Source organism: Aquila chrysaetos, chromosome 5, assembly GCF_900496995.4.
Source record: "Aquila chrysaetos chrysaetos chromosome 5, bAquChr1.4, whole genome shotgun sequence".
Lineage (NCBI taxonomy): Eukaryota > Metazoa > Chordata > Aves > Accipitriformes > Accipitridae > Aquila > Aquila chrysaetos.
In genome coordinates this window covers 57,919,872-57,947,333 of record NC_044008.1, presented here as the reverse complement: position 1 = coordinate 57,947,333, position 27,462 = coordinate 57,919,872, and the positions used below count along the sequence as shown (strand labels likewise).

The 27,462-nt window shown below is 38.3% G+C and overlaps 1 protein-coding gene across 10 annotated transcripts in view; it reads right to left on the bottom strand.

Annotated features, from left to right (window-relative positions):
• ASB7 (ankyrin repeat and SOCS box containing 7) overlaps nucleotides 1–26,292 on the bottom strand; it is a 29,087-nt gene extending 2,795 nt beyond the window's left edge. The window contains exons 1-7 of one of the 10 annotated variants that reach the window (XM_041123712.1): nucleotides 26,202–26,289; nucleotides 20,557–20,655; nucleotides 17,163–17,423; nucleotides 9,559–10,164; nucleotides 4,276–4,305; nucleotides 2,900–2,915; nucleotides 1,320–1,737 (exon numbers count right to left, since the gene is read on the bottom strand). In XM_041123712.1, the coding sequence (XP_040979646.1) occupies nucleotides 1,695–1,737; nucleotides 2,900–2,915; nucleotides 4,276–4,305; nucleotides 9,559–10,164; nucleotides 17,163–17,373 (906 nt within the window). In that variant the 5' untranslated portion in view covers nucleotides 17,374–17,423; nucleotides 20,557–20,655; nucleotides 26,202–26,289 and the 3' untranslated portion in view covers nucleotides 1,320–1,694. The other 9 variants (XR_005932463.1, XM_041123714.1, XR_005932462.1 and 6 more) reach the window with 9 other exon arrangements.
• Nucleotides 26,293–27,462: the final 1,170 nt, after the last annotated feature.

Here is a 27,462-nt window from a genome sequence, read left to right as displayed (position 1 = left end):
GGGAAAAATTACTAGAGAAAAAGGGTGGAAGTTAATACCTTTCTAATGACAAGAATTACATGAAATCAAAGGATGAATCCTAAAAATATTTTTACATACACATAATTTTACTGATGCCAGTGTAAAGTGACATTATCCACGTGAGGATTCCCACGAGGTGGCAACACATGTTTAAGCATTGTAGAACAGCATAACTCCTCCATTTCACTTTTTGTGGATTTTTTTCTATCCTTGTAACACCTGGGGAAAAAAACCCCCTCAGTCTCACTTCTTTTCAAATGTTAAGACAAAAACTTCTATGTTCAACTGTAAAGGACTAGGCAGTTTCCTTAGAGAGTAAGGCTTTTATAAAAGTTATTCTAGGATCGTGTGGCAGAGTTAAAGATTGTTTTTTCCCTTCTAATGAAAAGACTAAGCCTTTAGGCTTTGCATGCAGTCACAACCTCATCAAACAGAAAGAGATGAAAATATGAGTTAACTACTGTCCACTGAGGAAAAGATTTGCTGACATCACATGAACTTCACAATTTCTGGCAAGGATTTTCCAAAATAATCAGTTCCCTTTCAAACTCATTCTTAACAGGAAACTATTTGAAGTTAAACACCTTGAAAAACAGTCCCCCATGCAACATAACATAAGAAAGGTTAATCTAGCCCTGTATCTGAATGGACCCAGCAATGGATCCCAAGGAAGAAAGAGAGAGAAAAAAAGCAGAACAACAGACATTGAGAAATCCTGTCCCAATATACCCTTCTAGCTTTCAGCACTGGTGCCTTTGGGCCTTCCTAAACCAGAGATTGCACAGAGATCTATGTCTTTAATAGCTGTGAATGGCCTACCCTTTGTAAATCTGTCTAATGTTTTTTGAACCCATTCATACTTTCAGTATCCAAAACATCCTGTGGCAACAAATTTCACAATATAATTAGGCGTTGGCTGGAAAACTACAAAGTGCTTTTATTTATTTTAGATCTGCTTCCTGGTCGCTTCATTGCATGCCTACCATTCTTTGAGTTGCCAAAAAAATAATGAATAATTGTTCTCACGCCAGTCATGATTTTACATACCTTTATATTAATCTCCGTCCTCCACTCATGCTCGGTACCTTTTTCCAAAGCTGAAGACTCTATTTAATAACCTCCCACCACAGGAACTACTCCAAAACTCTGACCAAACTAGCTGCCTGCCTTGGTGCTTTTTCCTCATTCTGCTCTATCTTTTTTGAAATTATCCCAATAATACATTGAAGCTGTGCTAATCAATATTCTGATCATCGACTTAACAGTGTCATGGCCTGGAAAAAAAAAAAAAAAAAAAAAAAAAAAAGGCTTACACAGTTATGGCACCTGATGGCTGTCTGAGTCAAAATACTCAGCACCATGAACAATGTAGGTGCTTGTGCCAGTATCAAGATAATCTGTCACCAACAGAGCAACTTACCACAGTCTTTTATTATCTGTATAATCGTTAATGCTAAAAGACAGTGCTTGCTTTTGCAAAGAAAGGCATGGCGATTTTATTGAGCTGACTGCTTGAATCAATCATTTCTTTAAAAAGCAGTATAAAACAACAAAAGCGACTTTAAATTACTTAGATGGACATTTCCAATTAGCTTTCCTGAGCTACCACCAATTAAGCAGGACATTTTTGAAAAAGGAAGTGCCTTCTGTATGGGGCTCGACGCAGGCAGGCTTTACGGTGGACAGTAGGATGCTCTCAGCTCACCGGGCACAAACCTGTTCAGAGGAGACAGGAGGGTTTTTCTCGCCCAAGCTAGCCCCAGAGCTGGCTCCAGAGCCCATCCCTTCTTCCATCCTCCTCCTAGTTCAGCAACAAACCTTCTATCAGCTAAACAGACATTGACATTATGAGTTTATTAGACTTTCCTGGTAACCACAGAGTAAAGAGATTATGAAACTATTTCATGTTTTCTACTTTGGGCATTTTGTACATGGTATCAGTTACCCTTTGTAGCGAGTTGCTCCTTTTCTCCCCTCTGCGTGGGTTTTTTTATAGAAATGGGCTGACAGACAGGTATACACTGGGATTTATCTTAAGCACTAAAATTATCCGAGGTAAGCTAGCAGAAGTAATGCATGAAAATAGTTTTAAAGAAATTAGATCTGAAATTAAAGAACAGGAAATTTTGAGTTTCCTTCATATAAGTTTAAAATACTTTTATTATACTTATCACCACAGTATCTAAATGTCAATTTATTTTTAATTAAATCCTTCAGCCATGACTCAGAATACAGATCATTAGTTACTTTGTCCACTGGTGGTTTCTTCTTCGCAATTTTTTTTTGTTTTCCACCTGAAGGAATGAATTTATACAACTTGGACAACAGCTGAATGCTCAAGCTTCAGGGAAAGAAAGTTACTTTTGGTAAGAAACCAAGCAGAGGAATCTTTATCGTGATAAAGAAATAGTTCTAATGCTTTAAATGTGAATGAAAACACAGTTCAGAAAGGATGCACCTTTTCAAAGGTTAACTGCAAACAGCAGCGTTAGAGGATATAGAGGACTACAGATCTACATGTGTATTTTCTGTAGTAGAGTACACAATAATACAGCTATGAGACACTGATTTCTGGTTTCAGAAACGAATGCCTTTTAATTAACATCCTACGGGGTTTTTGAGAACAAAATGGAACAGACAAAATACCCAGAAGAAATTGGTCATCAGTTAATTAAAAAAGACCTGATTATCAAATGTATGACATTTTCCCCTGATAAGCCTAAAAATATTTCCTGGGAATGTGTTAACAATGGACATTTCCAGTGTTAAGCACCAGTTGCTACATCTAGTGGCTGTTAGTGTCTTAGGTCACGCCTTGCAAATTCCAGGGTTATTAATGCATTTGTGATTTATTAGAAACGGTGTCTAGAACACTTACTCATTCTTGGTTGCATCTGAATGAAAAAGAAAAAAAATAAAGGATTACAGACTGATGTCAGTGAACCTTGGTTTGGCAAATGAAAAATGTTATTAGTAATTTGGCAAAGACAAGTTAAATGATGAATAAAGTTCTGTTTAAAAATGATTAGGAAGTAGCAACTTTGGTTATATCCTGCATCACAAGTTTAGAAAGTTATTTAGGCAAATAAGCTAGAAAGGAAGAGCATTAAAAAAGAAAGAAACAAAAAAACCCCACAAACATAAAACATAAGATTGACCTAATTACCACTATCATGCAAAACAGTGACAAAAAACTACTGATCACCTTAAAAGAAAAAACCCAACACATCCCTAACCCGGTCTCAAAGGGACACCTTGATGATGGCAGTGCTGTTATTCTGGAGCAGCCGGGTTACTGTTAGGCTGTTACACAACCCAAGTTACCATCAGGGAAGCAAACACCTGCCGCTGTTGGAGAGCTGAAGGTTTGCTAACGTGTTCACAGGAACAAGTTAGATACTTCAGTTGATTTATTTTGCAAGCTTTATAGCGATAATCAAATAAATTAGAAGTATTAATTACAGGAAAAATATGTTAGTTCACCTTTTGTCTTCCACAGCTTGTGCTGTAATGGAAAGCAGAAATCCCCACCAATGCAATTCTTGTGTATAGTTTCCCAAACATGACAGAAAAGTTTCTTCCAAACAGAAGAAATGTATAACATAGGGTTATAAAATAAAGAGGAATTGCTTTTTGATTTTTTTTCTCTCTGGAGGCAGCAGACTTTGGTATGTATAAAATTTAAACATTTTCCTAACTCGGTTCTTCAACTGCTAACAAAGTTAAAGTTCCTGAGCTTTTTTTTTTCCCCTCCTTAAATAATTAATAATTGTTTTACTTAAATAATGAAATAAGCCTTTTCAGTTAATAGATTGGCCTTCTCTGGTAAAGCAAGGGAAAAAAATGCATGTTTTAACAGCAAGAAATTATTACAATTAATCCTGAATTTCCACTCAATACTCCATTCCTTTCCGATCTGCAGTTTCAAGATTTTTCTGCTATTCTATCTGGGAGTTTGCTGTTCTAGCCCAGAGACAGGCAAAACTTACATTTAGGATTTACTAGCTATACAAAGAACTGTATGTCATCATTACAACTGCTCCACAGCTTATGCATTTAGACCTGCGTCTGCCTGTTTTTCCTATGCAGACCATGCTCCCCAAGAAATAAAACACTAACTCACCTAACAGGTCTATATTTAAAGATCATTAAGGTGTAATATTAGACCTACTACCTCTGACAACACTGATTTTTAGGGACTCTCACCCAGTTTTATACAAAAGTGTTGTAAAGGTGGAAAGAACAAATTCCTACCAGTCTTCTCCACTGAAGATAAAAGAGCACCTGCGCAAAGCAAAAAAATCATGAATTGACCTTAACCTGTTCTGTTACCCAAGAGAAAACTTAGGAGTAACTAAAATTAATATGATTGTAGGCTGCAAGAAGATCCTCTCTGATATATTGTTCTATCTACAAAAAAACAAAAAAAACAAAAAAAAAAAACCCCAAAAAAGTACTTTTAAAAGGAAACAATCAGTGTCATTGGTTTGAAGCAGATAGGCAGTTTCTGAAGAAGTCAAAAAATGAAAAATAACATCTGTGACATATTTCAGAAGCCGCCCACAGTTTTCTCTGCAATATTACTACATTCCTGTAGGAAAAAGCTTACAGTGGTATTTCTCAAACTGAGCCTCTGACTCCCCTGGGAATTGTGAAAGGCTGAAAACAGTAGCAAGGAACCATTTGGTAGTTTCTTTTTAGCTACAAAGGAAATTTAAAAATAAGTTTTGTGAAACATTAAAAAAAAAAAAAAAGTTGAAACCAGGCTGACGTATGGCTGGCAGCAGCTCAGTTCCTCTAGATTATCAGAATAAGTATTTATATCTGTAGTTAGTTATCAAATCCATCCCTTAATTCACAACTATGAAGGAACTCAGCTACGGCCAGCAATCAAATTTAGTTATGATTCTGTTGGCTTGGGGGGGGGGGGGGGGGGTGGAGGGAGGAGGAATTCAAAAAGATACATGAACTTATCAACTGGAAAGTCTCACCCACCAGCCAAGAAACACACTGATGAAGATGCACAAACAGGATCATACTGAAAGGATGCGATCACCTAGTAAATGGCTATTGCTCAGCTGAACAGGAATTCAGCTGCTCATTGCAATAGGAATAGGTCTAACAGTTTAGGAAATGCATTGTCTTGTACTCTGCAAAAAACAGCAGCAGAATAACTAGAGAGGATGTTTGGTTTTCCAACATTCAAAATGCCAGAAAAAGCTAGTATCAAGAACCTATAGGTCTGAAATGTATTAATACAAGACATGCAGGGGTGAATTTAGAGAGAAAGAGGATTACAGAGTGTTCACTGAGAAAGTGAACAAACTCATTGAACCAGTATCTAGCTCAACAGCTCAAAGAGAGAGCTTTTAATTCTTTTTAACTGGATATCATACAAGTTACTTTAAAAGTTCTAGTTTAATTTTGTGTTCAGTATGGCTCTGTTAGAATACTTGAGCTTGAAGTATGTTTTCATTGCTTTTTGGTGTACTTCGCAATGAAATTCAGATTTGAATATGCTTGTATAAGATTAATTTTTTTTAAATATTTTGTAACATTTCTATAAATTCAGTCTTACTGAAATTGCTATGGAAATTCAGGTAAGAATTTCAATACCATAATGTTTATCTATTTTTAGGAGAGAGTAAGTAAAGTGCTCTGAACATAAAGACAGGCTTAAGATGCATTGTTACACTATTTTTACACTGTAACAGAGTACAGCATAGGTGTGCAAATGGCAGCCGGGAGGTGGCTGTACCTTACATGCCACATGTAAAAATATGTAGGTTTAAAGGTTTGTTTGTTTTGTTTTTTTTTTTACATAGGCCTCTTCAAAAAACTCTTCCAAAGTATACATCTGTATATAGCTATACAAAAGCGATTCAACTGCTTAATATAAAGAGTCAACTGCACTCCAAGTTAGTAGCTACGTTTTTCAGTATCACACTAGGCAATTCTGAGTTGAGAGTTAAACAATTATTTGAAAGGTACATTCCCTCTTTCTAGAAAGAAAAAAAATTGGGCTGTCTTTATAAAGGTATCAAAAACTATACTGGTTTTTAACAAATAGCTACCTGTAATATGCAAAAAGCAATCACGATTCAGACAGTATTTGTTTATCACTGATCCAGCTAAAATGAAAACTATAAAATAACCCTCTTACCCTAGTTCCCTGTGTAACTCTGGATGACAAAGCAGACCATTCATTAGCGCAAGATTTCCAGCAGCACCCAAGGAAGCAAGCAGTCAAAGCCTGCAATTCCAGTAAAGTTCTTTTATGTTATAACAAACATGAAGATACTCTTTCCTTTGCAATTATCCACGTAATAAAATATGTAGAAATCTACTTAATTCACTATGATACTTCTGTATTCATAAAACTTTAAACTATGCAGAGATCCTTTTTAAAATGTTCTTCCAGGAAAAAAAAAAAAAAAATCCTAGTGAAAAGTTATCTTTATTTAGCAAAGGGATAGAGACAAAGAATGTATAAGGATTTCCTTAACAGGACTTTTGCCTAAGTTGTTCTGCACATTTACAGTGCTATATAAATCTAAAGACAAAATTACACTCTCTAGTCAAAGCCAAAGATTTGCCCTTTGAAAAATTAAAAAAAAAAAAAAGGAATGCAGATGAAATATTTGTAGTTTAATTCATTTGGTGACCTTTAGATCTTGCTCCAGATCTGAAATTAGTTCTTTGATACCTGTTAACATACATGCCATATTACACTATGTGGCCATATCCATTTACTTAGCTATTTGCCTCGACACAGACAAGCAACTTGCACAGCTAGTCATAGACTCTCTTGTCTGCTGCGTTAACTGAACAGTGATTAAATTAAATGAGAGCTATGGGGAGGGGGAAGGGTTCAAGCTTTTTTTATTCCCCTTTTTGAGATCATAATTGAATTTCTAGTATCTTAAAGTTTATTTAAACCTTTAAGTATTTTTCTAGTACTTAAACTTTTCCCTACCTCCAGCATTCTCTTTATAAGTTTTAATATTCTCAAATCCCATTCAACTTCCTTCTTCTTGGAATTATTCTAGGAGCAAAGGAATCTACCTGTAACCAGGAAGAATATCAGACCTTCAGGGTCAAAACCAAAAATCCAGTATCTTCTTGCAGACTCTCAGGGCCAATACCGAGTTATTTCTGAGAGCCTGGTTTCTTGCCTGTTATTCACAACCTGGGACCTGCGCTAAAGGCTGCAATTATTACTGATTACAACATCTATCAAAACAAAAAGAAATTCACATATTATGTTTTCCGAGGAACTGAAACTGTACAAATATGTTTTCAGAGTACAAAAAAAATAGCTACTTACACCTTACATGTAGACTGCTAAATAGTATCCTATTTATATGAAGCATGCAACCACTTTCACTTGAAGACACAGATCGGTTTGATAATTTTCATCATTCACATATATTAATCTTTAAACTTAAGAATTTTAATCTACTGCAAAAGTAAAAACTAATTCCTATTTTACTATCTAATATACTCTTCAAAACTTCAGATGCACATATAAAACTTAAAGCTATGGATTTCTGTATTAAGCACTTAGTCTAATGTTCACATAAACAAACTAGAAATTCCCATTAAGCCCTACGACCAATGCACTGTTACCAAACACAAGAGATAATTTCAGGAAGCCTTACTTCCACTAGAAGAATTCTCTAAAAATTTTGTAAATTTTTCTTCTAGTAAATACATATTGCAATAGACTCGGAAACAATTCTTCCACAAAGTGCTACAGCATGAGATCTCAACAATTCCCTGTACACAGTCTGATCTAATTGGGAACTCCACTACCAAAATCCCAGCTCACTCTTTATCCATTTCATCTCTCCTACACCACCTTATTAAAGTGAAAACTGTGGAAGACAGTGTTTGGGTATTTATAATAATGGCAGCAGAGTCTGTTTATAGCTGTTTCTAAACATATATTCATAATAATTTTGCTCAGAAGCACAAAGCTGAAGTGTTTTTGTCAGCACTAGTCCTCCCTGCTTTCCCAGTTCTCCGTCATCACAAATCTGGGACAGTTCCAACACTGTTACATTGGCCACAAATTTAAGCTACTTTTTTTGGTACCAGAATTTACTTCTCACTTGACATTAAACCCTTAAGGTATGGAATCTGCAAACTAAAAGTAAGTTACAGTACTGGTTCCCAACTTTCTGAATTAGTCTTTAGACATTGAGGAAACACTGAAGCAGTCTAAGCCTTCATGTTTACTGATACATCCTAGGACTGTGAAAGATTGTAAGTCTGGATATTATATCATCTACTAATAACCCTGACGGTGCTGCTATATAGTGAGAGACTCCCAAAAAGGAAAAGAGAAAGAAATGCGTTTGAATGAGAAGGGGCAGACAAATTAAAACAAAAACTATTAGTTGCTTATATTTCTTATTATCAACTTCCACCTTTCCAAAAATTCTCTTTGGATTTCAGACATGAGCAAAAATAACAACACAAATCATGAAGACAAAAATGAAATTCCAAATGCTTATTTGTGTCAGCGACTGACAACAGATCTCAGCTGATTCACCCCTAGCCCACACTAAATTTCAGTTTCTTTGCAGAGTATATAGGTTGCTTAATTCTCATTAAAAAATATCACATCCAAAAAAATAAAAGGAACTGTAGGGCGAAGAAAGCATATATGAACTACCCCATCCTCTGTAGTGCAAAGATCATCCTAGTTGGATGTTAATTTCTCAGGCCATCTTAACATGTTTGAATTGGCAAACTCCTGCTAATTGCTAATCAGCAATTCCTAAATGCTTTAGGCAATACTATAATTACGAAACACTATTATAGCATTCCATGTTCAATGACAGAGGAAGAGAAAACTTTCAGTAGATCTAATACACCAAAAACTGATAATCAAAAGTGACCAGAATATTAGGAGCCTAATACTCTTTTTAAATATCAGAAGTCATGACGAGTTAAAATCTCTTTCATATTTCAAAGACATAAACAAAATCAAATCAAAGCTACACAGCACATGAAACCCCTTTAAGTTGCACGAATGAACTATGCAATTTTGTTGTCTGGTGTAGTGAAGAGAAGGAGAAAGAATGCGGGAGAGCAGAAAGCAGCAAAAGCTCTTTTCTGCCCTAGTCATAGTGCCAGATGAAAAAGCCGTCAACTGCAGTGTATTTGCATGGCAATTAACAAAAAAGCAAAAGACACTAAAAAAACTAAAACAACAAAACAAAACCCCAAACCCCAAACAGCTTACGTGCTAAGGCCATTAATAAAAATGAGATTTTACAGTTCACTTTTTTAAAATGAATGCTTCCTGTAGATACTTAAACAAAACTAATTTAAATGAAATATACTTAACATTAGCACCTTTGCTGAGTAAGAGATTCCCAGTATCACAATCCCTTCACCTTCCCAGAAATTTTCTAGTGCATTTAAATAGCATCAAGGGGCAGAGGAAGCATTTTTTTCTGGGGCTAAATTCAAAGAAGGCTTTTAGAGGACATTGTGTCCTGTGATTAACTTCTCTTACATACATACTTGTCACTTCTTGTAAGAAATCCAGACAGGGTCGGCTACTTCCAGAAATACTTATTGAAACAGCCAGTGGGGTCTGTCCTTCATAGTTCCTTGTGTTAGTGTCTGCTCCGTAATTATACAACATTTGTGCACAAAGCACATCATCTCTAAGAGCAGACAAGTGTAAGGGTGTCTGTCCATCTTCCAATCGACCCAAGTTTGTATCCGCCCCTCTCTGAAGGAACATTCGGCAGTAAGAGTGATTGCTTTTGATCACAGCGTATCGTAACAGGAAACCATTTTGAATGTCGATGTTGGCATTGTGATCCAGAAGGATTTTCACACAGCTTGACCTCTCTCGGATAATGGCCAGCTGAAGCGGTGTAGTACCTTTATCACTGAGCGGATCAACCTCAGCCTTGAACTCCAACAGGAGTCTGACAAATGAGTCTCTGCCATAGTGGGCTGCTACATGCAGGGGAGTCCAACCATCGTTGCTTTTTGCATTAATAATGTCACTTCTATATTCAGACTCCAACATCAAGCGTGCAATCCTCGCTCGGCCATGCATGGCTGCATAATGCAGAGCAGTGAAGCCTCCAATTAAGTCCTTAACTGTGGGATCAGCTGAAGTTAAAATAAAATTAAAAAATAATTAGAAGGCATTACAGTAATCCGGTGCTGCAAAAAAATAATCAAACGGTTGAATGTTAGTCTTCTCAGGCATAGCAAGACAGGATTTTTTTGTACTTCAAACTAATTCTTGCTTTCATGAACATGCTATTTTTAAGAAAAAGTTAAATTGTATTTAAGAAAGAGTTACACAAAACCCCACTTTTTCTTTCATATACATATGTTTCCATCTGACAAATAGTTTTCCACATCTTCCTAGCACTCTTAGGCTAATTACTCAAATCTCTGTCCATCCAGTTTTCCTCCAGCTCTACAATATTACATTTCTTTCTCAATGTTCAACTTTTTTATTTTCCCTCGTGTTGCTTCTTGGTCTTAAAAAGAAGCATGTGTAGAAACATCTGCTGTCCCAAATTGCGGATGTTTTGTGGTCTGGCAACATTGTATTGTTTTTAGGGTGTAATACTGTATTAGGTAAAATGTTTCTCTCTGGTCTTCAGGATTTCCAAAGCATGTAGGATATATGTTATTTAGATTATCTTGATAAAATCTTTTTTTTATAGATGATGAATCTGTTCTGAATTTATAGTTTTACAAAAATTTAAGATTTTACAAGAATGTAAGCATCCACTTATGGAAAGAGTCAGGAAAAATGTTAGTGCAGAATACAAGTGCTTACACAGATTTCCCCCCCCGCCAAACACAGCACAAAACCTCAGTCTGATTTATGAATTTAAAAATTAAAATAATCAAATCAATTTACTTAATTTCCCCAGGACACCCAAACTTGTAAAGCAAGTGACTATTCCTGTATACCAAATTAATTACTGAAGGAAAGGCATCTGCCTCGTTACCATTTCTCAGCTACCGAACAAGTCAGGTTGTGAGGTTTCTCCTTCCACCATCCATGGATGCTAAAAGGTACAAACTACAGCTTGGAAATTTGAGGCTCCTTCCTAACCTAAGTGTCCCAGCTGGTAACCAGAGAGACTACCTGCAGAAGATACTGGCCTTAAGTTGACATGTTTTCAATACTCCTGTGTATCTATCCAAACAACTGCTGGGGTCTGTCCTTCACAGTTGCTTGTGGTGGTGTCTGCTCTGTAATCGTACAACATTTGTGCACAAAGCACATCATCTATAAGAGCAGACAAGCCTGGGGGTGTCTGTCCACCTTCTACAACCTTGACAGCCCTGTCCTTGCATCCTGGCACATTGAATTCTTTGTAATTTCCTCATCTATACATACTGTATTTAGAAGAAAAGTAGTGGGGAGGGGGGTGGTAAGAACAGGACATTGTGACCACACAGGTTTATAACAAACTTGGCTGAAGGCTATTAACACCCACTGCTCACAGACATTGCTTAAGAGGAGCACTTGCTCTCCTGTACCGCATAGAGAGGGCAGAGTTTTCTGCTTGGTTGCCATCACACTTAAACAGGAGAGGGGAAGAGGGTGGGAGATGCCAATTTGCATCTCAAAATCCAGACCTGCTGTAAGTTAAGTTCACAATATGATGTAAATTACAAGCTAGTTTAGGCTGAACGCATCTGAACACACAAAGGTGCTAACACAAAACAACAGAAATAAGCTTCCCAATACGGACCTACTGTGACCATATCCAGATAACACACCAAGATAGATATCATACTAAAATAAAAGGACTGCCAAGAAAGAGCACAGAATACAGCTACAAAGGTGATCCAACAACTTTAAGGATTTTTAAAAATGTGAAGACTAAGGGGAGGAAAACAAACAAACAAACTCCAACATACAAACTAATGCAGCCTGACTACACAGAGAAATAAAACGCGAGAACTGTCTCTAGTGTATAGAAAAGGAACGTAGAAATAACAAGAGAAAGATTAAGGCAAGTTTAGCCCCTTAGTAGTGACAGCCTTCCTAGTCTTCTGTGAAAAATGTAAGTTTCAGTGCTTTGTAAAGTTACACTAACCTGAGTTAAAGTAATTGACAAAGCGTCCATAGGTTGGCAGGAAAATAAAGTTAGTGACTGAATAGGGGGTTCCTAACCTGCACTATGATGATGTCCAAAATACAGCAAAGAATCAGTACAACCCACAAAGTCATTAAAGACAAAGATACTATTTGAAAACGATGTTTGCTGCTCCCAGAGTCTCTTTCTTCACACTGCTCAGACTATTCTAGATTATCTCCTGACTGGCAATAAATAAAGTGAGTAGCATAAGCATGAGAATTAAGATGCTGGGGGATGACACATTCTGAGAGGCAGAATCTGGGAGAAAGATGGACATAATGGAAAGAAGACAGCAGCAGCCAGGGCCATTTTCCACAAAAATGTTTTAAAAAAAAAAAAAAAAAAATTCATGTTGTGCCTTCTCTCTTCCTTGCTGCATAAGGCATGCAAGTCAATCATTTCTACCCCCCAACTGAGGTGCAGGATACTGCCACTAGCCTGTTTAGTCTATGCTATTTCCAAATTCAATCAGATATGCCCCAACTTTTGTGTGTGCATGTATATGCATTTTTATACAAGTTGTTGTAATCCAAACCTAACAATTTACTTGCAACATAAGGATGCCCTTTACCTATGGTTTTAAGTACCTTTCCATGCTTTCCCTACTCCCAAAATTTCATTGCTTTTGACCACTACCAAAAAAAATACTAAGTCATGTAAGAGAAGTGTCTCAACAAGAATAGGAAAAAAAGCTTCTCAGTTGGGCAACCAAGCAACACAAACAACTAACCTTCCAAGAGTAAACCCGGTAGCAAAACCTCACGATAAAAATATTGTAATTCCCATTAAGATTACGGGCTTTAGTGAACTAATAGTACCAGTCTTCCCCCTTGATTAGGGAAACAATTTTAACAAGACCAAAATGTCTGTTGCTATTCAGTCAATGTTTTGCTGCCATCTCGTGGAAAACATTTGAACTTCACAAGGGCTTTTATCAGAAGTGGGACCTGCATTATGTTGCACACAATTTCCATCCATTCAGCCTGTGTTAGTGAAAGTAATGCTACAAAGCTGATGTTGCCTTAAGAACTTGGGTTGTTGTGGGGTTTTTTATTTGCTTTTTAAAAGGTTTCAGTATTGGTATCATGCTGTAAAGTAACTCTCTCCCCCTGGAACACAAGCAAGGTAGAAATTAACTGGGAATTATTCTCAGCTTACATTTCAGAATCTGCAGAGGTGTAAGAAAAGAAAAAAAAAAAGTACCTAGTACAAGCGTACTTAACTAGGAACGGATGAAGCCAGCACTTGCCAGAATTTATCTTGTCCCCGTCCTGACTGTCAAAAAATTATTTCTTTTCAAGCTTCCCATTAATTTGGGGAGAGCAGAATCTAGAAACATGAACAGCTGCATTTGGTCTCTTCTAATGTTCTTAAATATAAGGCAGAATACAATGGCATAAACCCTGAAGTGCTGATCAAGGGTACCAAATTACCACAATCGAGCTCACTTGAGATTGAAAATTTGCAACACAATGATATTCAGTTATTTTATTTCATGTTAAAGTTGGGCACCTAAGCTAGTCATTTAAACTCTACTAATGAAACTCTTTTCTAATACTGTAATCTAGAGGATATACAGATTCCCAAGAGTCTAATATTTTACAGTTTCAATTCACAAATCAGTGGGACAGTTTCCCTACTTTCTTGACACCTTCATTAGGTCACTCTACCACAGTCTAATTTGGGAAGCCAAGAAAGCAGTGCTTCTGGCTTCATAAAGTACTTTTATTTCAAGCTTACTTCCCCCAACCAGGGCTTAATTCTGACCACGACGTTTAGAAACATGGCTACATATAGCTTCTGTTTTGAATTTTCTAGGACAACATTGATACAAAAGACCTCCAGGAAAGCTTTCCTGTGCAGACACAGAAACACTTTATGAGCTGGTTTAGGGAGATTTGGCATTCTCTAGTTTCACCCAGATTCTGCGTGACCTTACTAAAATTTAGATACCTTGCAACCAAGATTAAAAACAAATAAATACTTCTGTTTGGCTACTTTTTTCTGTTACTCTTCAATTTCTAGGAGCTTTAGTGAATCATTTCTTCGCTTTAATACAAGTAACCAGAAACCATCCCGCTCAATTAGTATTGAGAAGATACTGCTAAGGGACAGTTAACAACTTACACACTTTCAAGTCTTTAGTTTGTTGCAATGTTAACAGTGGTAGTTGGAGATTAATAAAACATAGTTCTTGTCTAGTGTTGAACTGTCTGTCTCTATATGTCAATTTGAAAATTAAAAAAAAGTACACTAAAGGGAAAAAAAAAGCTTGTTACGAAAAAATCCAAGATTACTGAAAACTACACTCCCTATTTTTGTGTTGCTTTCCTGTTGAGCTTTGTGACTCTACATTGTTTCTATGGATGAAAAGAGCTGGGTTCATAGCATCTTCACTTTATTAACATGAGACAAATACGCTAACAAAGTCAAATTCATTATTTTTAATGAAAACTAAGTTTCTCCATGGTTCTGATCAACTTCCTGCATTTCATCACTTGCTAAAGAATATTTATTATCTGACATAATACCTCTGCATCTAGTTGGTATTTCTGCTGGCTTCATCCCTTAGTCTGGACTCTCGGTTTTTTTATGCATTTCCCCCATCTATCTGTGTCTCCTTGCTCAGCAGATAATAAAAAGCTTCCTCCTGTTCCACCACCTCCACTCAAATCAGCCAATCTGTATGCACAACACTGTCCTCTGGCTCTTTTCTTTGCTGGTAAGCAAAGATGGAAGAGAAGAAAAAAGCAAAAAAGCAGGAGGCAGCCAGGTCATGACTCCCATAAGAAGCTACCTTTTATTTCCAGGTCAGTGACCAGATTCCTTCTGAGCCCCCATTAGCCAAAATCCATCTCCATCCCAGTTCCATGCAAGACTACAACAGTAGTCTTCCGGCATCTCAGATCTGAGGCACAGCACCTATCCTCAGCAACAGCCCAGTGTGGTTTGCTCATTCCCGTACTATGAAGATATTTCCAGCTCTGCTGAGCTTCATCACCCTTATAGACAGCCACAACTATCACCAGTTGCCCCTTCCTTCCCACTAACATCTCAGTTCCCTCTTTCCTCCAGAACTCCATCCACTCCCTCACTACCTTCTTTATTACTAATATATACAGTCAGTTCAATACTCTGTTTACCGTAAGATTCACACCAGAAAATGACTTTTTCCTTCACCCCAGTATCTTTTTAGTCCACAGGGATTAAGAGCCAACCTCAAAATAATTCACTTCTTGAGAGGGAGAAAGGTGGAGACTATGTGAAGAAAGGTAGACACAAACCTCTCACTAATGAGGCAGGCACGATTAACTTGGCTTTTAAGAGTCAGCTCATTCACTGCTTAATAGCTCATTTGTGACATTATTATGTTTTAAATACTCATTATCTTTTATGCTTCTGTTTTGAGGTAAAACAAGGGAAGGCACAAAACAGTGCCAATTTTCTGGAGGGAGGCTCAGCTACAGGAAAGCTGCCGTAGATGACTAACCCTCACACTATTTGTTACTCAACTTTCTAGTCTTGGTGATTAAACGCTATACTGCTTCCAGAACAAGGGTGTTTCATTACAGGCAGTTTTCACGAGGCATCAGATTCAGCTGGTACTTCGTATAGGAAAGAGTAACAACAAAAATAAAAACGAAACACTGCATCAGCATCTATTCAATATCAAAGCCTATACAATGAAAATACATAGGAATACATACGGGTTTTTTTCTTCAGATCATCTTCAAGTTTACGGAGCTAAAACCAACACATTTCGAGACTTACAGGCTAAAAATTTTGAATTATCAAACTGAAGGCTTGAGATTATCCGCATATATCACATTTAAAAAGTAGAATTTATTCATTAGAGCAATTCAGTAGCTTTTCCCCCCCTTCCAATAAGGACATGAGGGTTTGCCAATATTATGTGGTTAGAATCTGTAGTAGGTATATCAACAGGGTCCAGTTGTTTAGGCTGTATTTCACTACTGCTCTTAAGGAACATACCACTAATTGTGCAAATACCACAGCCTATTAATGCCATTCAATTTTAAGGGTGATCCATACATCTGACAAATACTGCGACATACATAAGGGGTCCATATGGCCTCAGATATGTAAAGCATCAAAAAGATAATTTCAGTTTCCTTGGGACTGAAAACATCTTAGTTCTAATTCATTTGATAAGAACAGCGCTAGAATAGAGAATGCTGTTCTTTAAGAGCACTAATCAGAATGTGGAGAACATCTACTGATTTTTATTTTTCCTCTCCAGTATCACATTAAAAGATTAAGACTACCCATTTCTAAAACTTTAGATGGCCTTGAAAGAAGATATAGCAAAAAAATTCTGACCGTACCATTTGACTGGTAATAATTATCACCCAAGTGAGTATATCACTTAAACCAAGAAAACTCAATCGGTTCCTTAAATAAAGCTTCACTACAGATGGATGCAGGAGAGGTGTACACTCAACTGGACTAGCTGACACCAAAGTCCTTGCACAAAGAGTACTGTTTACATAAAGTTTAGCAGACTCTGTTAAAGCCTACACAGAAACTTAGTCTTTAATGCAACTTGTTAACTTGCTTGAGAATTATGAAACAAACTTCACTAGGATTTCAATTCAAGGACCCGCCTTCCTCTAATAATACGCCCTAACAGAGAAGAAAAGCCTATAGGGAGTGCTGTGAGTGCATTTAATTTTATAATCAGTCCTTCTGCCCTATGAATATTCTTTTAACAATTCTTAGGGAATTCGGGGTGGGGGTGGGGAAGTACTAAGTTATTAAGATATAAAGCTAATCTATTATCTCATTCACAGAGTATGCACCAGAAGTAAACAGAGATGAAGTACTACTCTGAGGAAAGAAAAAAAAAAAACAAAAAACAAACCACCAAACCAGTAGTAGTCTTGATACCTACCCAGTGCTGGAAAGCCCTACAATGCAAATTGGGATAGAAAGCTGTGAGATGGGTATCAAGATTTTTCTCTCTAGGCAACTCACCTCCATGTTCAAGAAAAACACGGACACATCTCTCTTTCCCTCTTGCTGCAGAGAAATGAAGCAAGGTCCAGCCATTGGCATCTCGACCATTTGGAGAATATCCTTGCTCCAGCATCTTGCGCACGGTGTGAACATCGCCAGCAGCAACTGCAGCCTGAATCTGCAACTCTTCCTGTAGTTCAGGGTTTCTCCGACAGTGATGGTGTAACATCCTAGCTGAATCTGGCTTTTACAGAAGCGTCATGAGGTCATACTAGTCACCTTGAATCAATATAAAGCATGAATAAATTAGGATCGGGACCAGGAAAGACATCTAGGAAAAGAGTCAGTACTAATGAAAAGCAATGGTAAGATTTACTCTCCGTATGCAGAGCAAAGTCATCTTTTATATAGGATAAAAACCAATCTCACTGTTGCTAGCAAAGTCATAGTACATGGTTCACATCACTGAACTGCAGAAGAAAAGGACACTTACGAATTATAAATAGTAAACATTTAAAAATCACAACATGGTTAATATCACTATCCCCAGAGATACTGGTTAAATAGATGATCTAAACTGTTGCATGAAACAGCAGCGCATTGCTACAGCGACTGAACTATGATTTTTTTTTTTTCCTAGAAATGTATCACCTCTAAGCTTCAGTGAAGATATTTTCATCTTACTAATGTAATCTTTTCGTGTGACCTACTGCATGTGAATATTAGTAACACTAATGTTCAAACTGAAAACTTTAATTTTCTTTTTCTCCCTTCCTATTTTTTTTTTTAAATTAGGGTCTACTGTCTGTATTTTGGCTTGTGGACCTCTTTATTAGTACACAAAGACTGCAAAGACCTTCTATATTCCAAAAATCAAACACAAAGATGATAATGTACAAGACCTGAAAACATTTAAGTGCAGTTAATGTAGTCCTGTCAAACACCGTGAGAACATATACCAGAACAATTCAATTTATAATTACCTTGATACAGTGTATGAGAGAGCTGAGCCAAAAGGCTATCTAAAATAGCCATTGTAAAAGAGCCTAGATACAATCACACATTGGGAAAGAACGAATGACTATACTCCATGCTCTGTTTGAAAAGTACTCATCTGTAGTTCTACTTGCTACCCAGCTGAGGACAAGAAAAAAAATACAGGTACTTAAGGATTCTTCCACGGTACACAAAGTCTGTTAAGTGTTACATGTTATGTGTACATTTTCACATACATTGTGTATCATATCACATTAAAAGGTATTCCTAGAATGGAAAGGAGTATCAGAAGAAAGAGAATAAAAGCAGGGTATAAGAAAGGTAATGCTGAGCAATAGGAGTCTCAGAAAACATTAAAAAACTGTTGCAATGGATATTAACACAGAACTAGAAGATAAAAAAGATAAAGAAGATAAAAAAGATAAAGAAAAGTATAAACTCCTGTAAACTTAATCAAGATTAAAGTACAAGGAAAAATTCTAAAGACGAAAATGAATTTTAAGCAAAACTTAAAATTTACAGCAACCTTGTTTTATTAGGACATCAACCCACATCATCACCTGAACCTTCTTTTACGTAAATATCATACGGATTTCCAGATCCTCATGATTCATAGGTTGTCCAAAAGACATTGCAATTAACTCCCCATATCCCACAGGGCACTTGGGTTCTTGTGATCCAGATACACACACAGACAAGAGAAAAGTGAAAACATCAATCACTGCCATCTTTCCAGATAAAGGCATAGCTATCTCTTCAGTCTTTTATAACCTACTTGTGCCCATTGCAAAGAAGTTATTTATCTGCTTCTTGGACAGATATAAACTCATAATTAACAGGTAGCTACAACAACCCTACTTACATTGCAAATATGGAAATTACATCCAGCAAATGCCTGTCTGCGACATTTATAAATGCTTCAACTTACCATGTATGGCAACAATCACTATTTCAGCATAGGGTTATGAAAGAAGACTTTTTAGCTCTGTAGGTTATACATGGCTTAGATACTGGCTTTGTTTTGTTTTATAGTATGAACTCCATTATCTGACACTGGAGTAAGAGGGGATTTACAAACCAGCAACTGCTAACTCAATAGTTCAGCTTTTGCAGCATATTCCAAAAATCAAACTTGGTTAATCTGATGACAATGGAAGTATTTCTGTTGACTCTAATAAGCTTTTGCTAAGCTCTTTTCTAAACTCCAATTAGCACTTCAGAACATGCTCACCTATAAGACAGTGAGCTTGACTTCATTCTGGATCACACCACTAATAGTACTGTTAATGGAATTCCAACTACAAGAACAAAATCTTTCTTTGGATTTACAGGTGAAAACTGATAGTAGAATCTAACTGATCATGAGTCAGTGGGAGATCCTTCAAAAAAAAAAAAAAAACCCCAAACAAAAAAACCCCCAACAGTGTGCCCCTTTAGCCCTACTTTCTGAATGTGTACAAAAACAAGATATGAAAACTCTTCTCTCAAACTGAGAATATCTGATCAAAAGTTAATATAAACAAACTTTCTACTGCCATTTTACAGTCCCTTCTTGTAAAGGACTAATACTTGCAAGATCTCATCTGATCCTGAAAATTAATGTCAAACTGGTTGCTCAAAATGCTACAGAAAGAGATAGGATGACTAAACAGATGAAGCAAAATGGGATTTCTCATTTAAGGGGCCAGCAGTATCCCCCCTGCAACTATCTATGAAGGCAGTTGGTTAAGAAAAAGCAAAGCGCTTGATATCACACTTCTCAGCTGGTGGGTATATTTCTAATGCAGCATTATAAAAAGTTGGCACTGGCCCCATATGTTGCATGTGACTAGCAGAGCTTATTCAAATTAGCTAGTACTAAAGTACATAAGTACTAAAACATACAAAGCAGAAGACAAAGTCAGGCATAAGCAGCTCCTTTTATCACTTGCGCAGTTTCTGTAAATATCTACTCTTCTATCTCACCCCTATGGCGAGCAATGAAATTCAAATGACAAGAATACTTAACCGTAACATTAAAGGTTTCAGGATAGTTCTAGGTACACACCAGCTTTGAAAACATTTTCAGTTCTGTTCCACAGATCATTTAAAATTCCTCTGTTTGCAAATCTCCATTTACAGCATCAATCTTTGGAGAAGGAAGGGAGGACTACTGGAAGTCATTAGCCATTTGGCATTTAATATTTAATGTTTTGCAACTGTAATCAATCTCATTCAGAACACAGTATGCACTTGGATTGCTACATACTGGCTTTCTCCGTGCAAGTAAAAAAATGAAATGAAGCAGAGGGGGGAAAAAACATATCTATACGTTCTTGGTTATAATGATTGTATAGTGCCATGAAAATGGAGGACAACAACTACTTAATTGATTTTGCAAGTACAACAGGATAAATTCAATGTGCTCCTGAATTACCTTATAAGAGGTTGTTACTCTTTGATGGATGTCCCGCTCTTCATTGTCTTCTCTAGTCATAATCTTGTGTGCCCATGCGCGCCAAACAACCTGCTACCCCTTAAAAAAACAATAACGATATTTCTTATTAGTTGCAAGGAGTAAAAGTGAGAGGTTTACTTACTTTTACTTTGTACCTGTGCTAGAATGCTATATTTTAATGCAGTTATGCCAGAAAAGGCCCTGAAGTGTGTTTTCTTTCATTACCAGACAGTCCTCCAGAGGTTGGGGTGGGGAGAGTTTGCTTCTGCCAGGTGAGAAAAAGGCTACAGAGAATATTTTAAGGAAGACAAGAGAAACTAGAGATGTGCTTTCTCTCTGGAGTAAGCCTTGAAGAAATGGTCTAAACTTTTCTCTAAGGATTATGTGTATCTGCTCCTGCCACGGAACAAGAATGGATGCAAAGGTTACAGTAGGTATTTCTGCCTGACTGCTCAACATCTCCCTGTGGGAGTCAGATGCCAGGAAAAACCTTCAGGATCCATTTAGTTCCTCCCAACCCATTTTTGTGGGTTTTTGTTTTTGTTGTTGTTGCTGGTGGTGTGGTTTGTTTTTTTTTTTTTAAATCTCGATCCCATCTATGCTTCCCTATCTAAAGGATAAAGCCTGACAACATAAGAGCATTGACTTGTCTGTCCTTCAACTGGACTTCTAGCACCACCAGATAGTCATCTCTTCCTCACATGATGGATCAGACTAACATGCTGTGTTTCACAAACAGGTAGAGATACCTTCACAATACAAGCAATACCACCACCTTAACCTTCACCCTTTTCTTCATATATAAAAACTATCGTTTTAGTATCAAATTTTACTGAACACCAGTTACAAACCCTATCCAGTTTCCTCCTTCTGACTAGCCCTCCTTATCCTCCTTCCTTGTCATCTGCAGTTAACAGGATCAGTCCCAACATTTCACCATTTCTCACAGCACTGTTGAGAGCCCATACTCATCAATGTTATTTCATTAATTCTTTATACACCTCTACCTGACCTTTTGTTCACTTTGGCTGCAAGCTTCTCACAACAGGACCCCTTACCATGTGTGAGCACTGCAATAATATAATAAATAATAAAAGCATTAATTACTTCATTGTACAGCAGATCACACAAAACCAACTGTGACTTGTTTCTTCTGCAAATGAGTTGCATCAGCACAATTATATGAACTGTGCAGCTTTTAGCTTAAGTTAAAATTTCTGTCACTTAATGCAACATAAAAATCTTGCTTTCCCGATGATAGCTCAGAAGAGGAGGGTGAAAAAAAGCTCTCTTCATCCCTCTTACGCATTTTCCAAAAGCTTTGCTTCCCAAGATAAAACATACAAGGTCTGCAGATACGCTCACAGCCCTGCACAAAATTGCACTGCCATGACCTAATTTGATCACATTTCTAGCCTTGTTTTTTTGCATAGATGATCAGTCGTTAGTTCACCTTTTTTTTTTTAAATTTTTGCATGATTTTCACTTTAAAGCCCACACATTTTTTATTAGCTGATGCAAATTAGAATTGCACTGACTTCACAGACTACAGACAAGGTAACAGATTGCTCCACTAAAAAAGTAACAAGCTTTTTCCCCCAAAGGAAAATTAGCTGCATATGGCAAGAGTAAGATCTGCAACTTTAATAAAAAGAAGTCATATCTAGTGAAAGTAAAGCTCACTTACTCAATGACTTCACAAAGTTTGCTTAAAATACTAATAATTGTAGTAGAAGTAGCACACTAAATAAAAAAAAAAGACAAATCTTCATTATCTATTGATAATGTCTCATCCTGTCAAAGAGATCTTAGACTTTTCTACATCAATGTGTCACCTTATTAAAGTTATTGCAAACATCATGTGGGAAATTAATTCTGACATATGTCTATACCTACTTTAAAGAAAGTTCAAGGTTGGTACTAAAAGCAAGACCTTACAATAAATACAGTATTTTGCTCATTCAGATGAGCTAACAGATAGACCTGATTCCTAAGCCCTAAGATTACACATCCAAGAACAGAATAAGGACCATAACTTACTGGTGTTAGCCTAACTCTATACAACAAGGAAAGTGTACCTTGACACGACATTTAATATCTAGCATAGACCTAATCAGTGTAGATCCTAGTTGTCTGTGGTTGAAGTATTCCAAGACATTTAATCAAATAAACAACAACAACAAAAAAAGAAAGCCCTATGGAATAAGGATAATCACATTAGCATTCATTATTCTCACAACCCACTTCTCCCACCCATTTTGAAATTCGAACAAGCTAAATGTGTTCTCACTCAAATGGCATTTTAAAAATGGTCAATATGTGTTTGACAAAGAAACTAAATGTGACTATCATCTTCATATGTCACTCAGCTTCCTATTTCAGGAGCTCTTCAGACAAGAGAGTAAGACAAACAATCATGTTGTTATTTGTGTTCTCATACCACAATCGTAAAGCTTGCAAATAACATGCGAAATATTAAAATTTCACACAGCCTTATAAACCTGAATATATTTTCTGCTAGATGTTCTATGCTAGATCCCAGACAGACATCAACTGAGGTATCCATGTGGCCAAGATGAAAATCACCAAGCAACACATGCGAATTGCTGAGTCTGAAAGCAATGAGTTAACAGTGCATGAATCCAAAACATCACAGAGAAACTGCTACTTCAAAGGAAAGAAGCCTTCACTCTTCACAAGGGGTCATTAGAAGTTACACATTTCTCGTCAGAGCTTCTGTAATGCCATCTCGTAGCTTGGACATACTACATTTAAAATAACGAAAAGAGTTAATCTAAAAGTCCTCTGTCAACTTCAGGTGTTTATAGCACTGCACGATGCTGACTGGCATTGTTATATACTAATAAGCAGCTGTTGTGTTGTTACATTCTGCAGGTGGCTGAAACTGAAGTACAGAGATATCATTTTACCAACTATTATCCATTTCACAGAGAGGTTGTGAGGTCTGACTTTTGGGCCTGATGGAGAATTAGTGAAATCACCCAGCTCAAGTAATTTCAGGTCTGCAAACTGGAGAGCAAAAGAAGAAACCTCACCTTCAGAAAGCACCAGTAAGGCATCAGCTATTAACCGTCCTCAGAATTCCGACCCATACATTGGCAGCCTTAACCACAAGCAGAGCCCAGTGAAGAAAATATGGCAAATCCTTCCAAATCAAAGACCTCAATGCTAGTGCTAAAGCAAGGCCTTACAGATCTTTTTCAGTAGACAATGCTACATCAGGTTCACACAGCCACAACTCTCCTCCCTCAAGATGTGCGCTGACAAACTGCAGGGAGCTTGGGCTCTGCAGCATGCTTGGAGATCCTCCTGTACCATGCATAAAATACAATCTCTCTTCTAACTTAACAGTGGTGTTGTTACTAAGTTTGAAACAGTAAAAGTCAGATGAAAGCTTAGCCTTAAAAGTAAGTAATAATTCATAGCAAGTGTTAATGTGTAAGATTTATGTATTTTAACATGACTTGCTGTCCTTAAAGAATCCAAACACCAATATTTCACAGAGTGACAGAAGCAGAAAACAATGGCTAGTTCAAACCACATTAAAGCAGTCACTTCAGCCCAAATACTCGTAGCACAGCTGATGAACAAAATTAGTGCCTCTTACAGAGTTTATGCCATTCAACAATCTCTGGAAGACTTGTATTTGCTCTGTATTTCTTTTTAATATAGCCTAAAACAGTCCAAGTGGACAAAATTTGTTGGATGACTTCAGTGGATAAAGCACGTTTTTCACTGCGATAGTATCATTGTGTAAGCAAATGCTGGAGCAACGGAAAACAGCCTCTCAGCACATTTCCTTTAAGGGTTTAGAATTCACAATAAGGCAAAAAAAAAATAAGTATATAGCCTCAAGATTAAAAAAAAAAAAAAAAAAAAAAAAGTGCAACTTTATCTAAGGGGCTAGCTATACTTGCAATATGCTGCCTTTCTTCCAGAGATCAAGAGCAGGACTTCAGCATATCATTTATCTCTATTCCTTGTTTTGACCATGTGCAAATTTCTGCCAGAAGCTAATTCCCCGATTCCTGTGAACTCAGTTCCAGTCTCTGCGTCTGAATCAAACTTTGCTGCACTGGCATTTCACATTATGAAGGAACTTGACAAATTAAATAAAAACTTACATTTCCTTCCATGAATAAATCCTAAAGATCTTATGACTTATCGGCATCAAGAGGTGTCCTGTTGGAGTAGCTACATTAACGCAAGCCCCGATGTTAGATGCACTGGATGGGTCGTAAAGAAGGTGTTATAATAAACCAACTTTGGATGAAACAGGTGTGCCATAACTGCACTGGTAAGTTTATACTAATGCACATCTGTCTCGCCTGTTAGCATAAAAATCCCTCCTGCAATCACACTGGGCATGTCCATGTGTTCCAGTACTACTTGTGGTGTTGCAGTATGCTGTCAAAATAACATGGAATATTTCTTCCCTGTACTTTCAAAATGCATCTCAGAATTTGTTGCACTTGTGTTACTGGGGGATTTTCTATTTAGTCTTTGACATGCAGCAGCTACTTTTTATCATATGCTAAAGACACCTGTATCAGAAAAATTATCCACCCTTGACCAAGACTGTTGGCAACAGGTACTGCTCTTTCCCCTGCAACTACTGTTAAAAAATAATTTATTTCTGACAATGAAGAACATCCTGGTACAGTCAATGACACCTCTGAAAACACGACAAAGACCAGAGGGACCTATACAGAGGATATATATGCCAAAATAACACAAACTCATCTACATTTGAAACAGATTAGAATGGGCTCAAGACAGACGCTGCATTAAAAGAACACGCAGAAACTCCCATTATTTGGAGCACACTAACAGTAGGATACAGAAAAAGGCTGACTGACATCATTCACACCCCCCCTCTCCTTCTAGAACCCATCTCTTCATCTTACCACGTGAAACAAGCAATTCTCCCTATGAACCGCTCTCCCCCAAAATCGAACCTTCCTCCTACCAGCAGGATTCAGTTTTTGATGACTCCTTTTATTTTTTCCCTTAAGCAGCTAACAGCATTATCTTCTTCTGTGATCTCAACCCCCAAAATAAGTACTTGTAAACAAACACCGTGCAATTAAATGAATTTAAATTTTTGCAGCCGCGTTACAGTACAATACAAAAAAAAATTACTCAGGCAAAAGTTAGGTATGACTAAACCAACATAATGCAATTACCATGACCTCCTCCAATAAAGATTTTAGAATCAGAGCAGAAACAAATCCAGTGTTGCACCCATAAATTTGTGAAAAGGCTTTAAGAAAAGACCCTTTTAACTACCCAGAGTGAAGTAATTTTAAGCAACATTCCTGAAATGAGAAGACACAAAAAACCATTAAGTAGCAATTCATAATCAAAATAATGTTTGCAGCTTAAATTTAGAAAACGACAAAGCGTTACAAGAAGAAAGAGGGACCATACTTCAAATGGGCTTCAGAGCTTTCAAACTTTTAAAGCTCAATAGCACGTAGGTTTTAAGAGAACAAAGAAATCTAATGCTACCTATTCAAATCCATCAAAAACACAACAAGAGGCCCCAGTCCCAGCCAAACCCTGTGTCTAGGATGATTCTGAGAGTCTACATGAATTATCACCTTTCTGTTTTTTCTGAGCGCTGTTTTCTTTCTTCTGTGTTATTTTGTTCTTTGGAGTCACAATTTTTAATTCTCCTTTAAGGCAGCTTAAACCTAAAATATAAAAGTAGAACTGAGCCACACAATGACATAAAAGAGAGAAATGGAGAACAAAACCGGTTAATACCAAAGCAACAGCAGGTCGAAATAGGAAGAGCCTTCAAAAATTAGGAAGGAAAGGGTCATTTACCTATATCGGCATCTCAACTCGAAAGGAAGGGCACTCTCTCGGGATACTAAAGAGTTGGAGGGACAATAACGGCAGGACCGCTACCCTGTCAAGCCTGCTCCTCCAGGGAATTGAAGTAAAAGATAAGTACTAAAGAATGGGACAGGAAGTAACCCAGAAAGCAGAGCTGCTGGGAAATTAAAATCACTCCCTTGCAGGAGTTCATGCTTCAGGAACCGTCAAGCGCGCACACACACAAAAAAAAAAAAAAAAAAAAAAAAAAAAAAAAAGCAAGCCGACCGAGCCCCGGCGCAGAGTTTCAAGGCCCGGCGGCGGGGAAGGCAAGCCAGGGCACCGCCGGGGGCTGGGGAAGCGGGGGACGCGCTCCGGAGGGGCCCGCGGCTCCCCTCCGCCCTCACCGCCCGGGGACACCCTCCCTCCTTCCGCAGGCAGACCCGGGAGCACGGCGGCGGCGGGCCCGGCGCCGGGCGGGGTAGCCCGGAGCCTGCCTGCCTACCCCCCGCGGCCGGGGAGGGCAGAGACGGCGGGGGGCTCAGCACCCGCTCCCGAGGGGGATCGAACGGCGGCGGGGGGGGAAGGGGCGGGGACCCCCCTCGCAGCCCGCTGAGGGGGGAGCGGGGCGGAGCAGGCCGGCGGCGAGCCCCGCCGGAGGGGCTGCCCGGTCAGCGGCGAGGGGAAGGCCCCGCGGCGGGCCATGGGGTCGCGGCCCCCCGCCCCCCCCCCTTCCTCTTCCTCCAACTCCTCCTCCTCCCCCCTCTACGCCCCCCCCCATGAGGGAGTCTGGGGGCAGACGGGGCTCCGCCACCCGCGGCCGTTACCTGTCTGCCGGCAGCGGGGGGGGTGGGGGTGCTGAGGGTGCGGGGGGGCCAGCGCGCGCCCGTGCGCAGCCGCCCCCCGCACTGGCGGCGGCGGCGGGGCGGGGGGAGCGCCGGGGCCGGCCGCGGGAGGGGGCCGAGCCGTGTGGGGACACTTTGCACCGAGCCGCCCCCCTCGGCTCGCTCCGGGGTCAGCGGGCAGGGATTGACCTCCGCC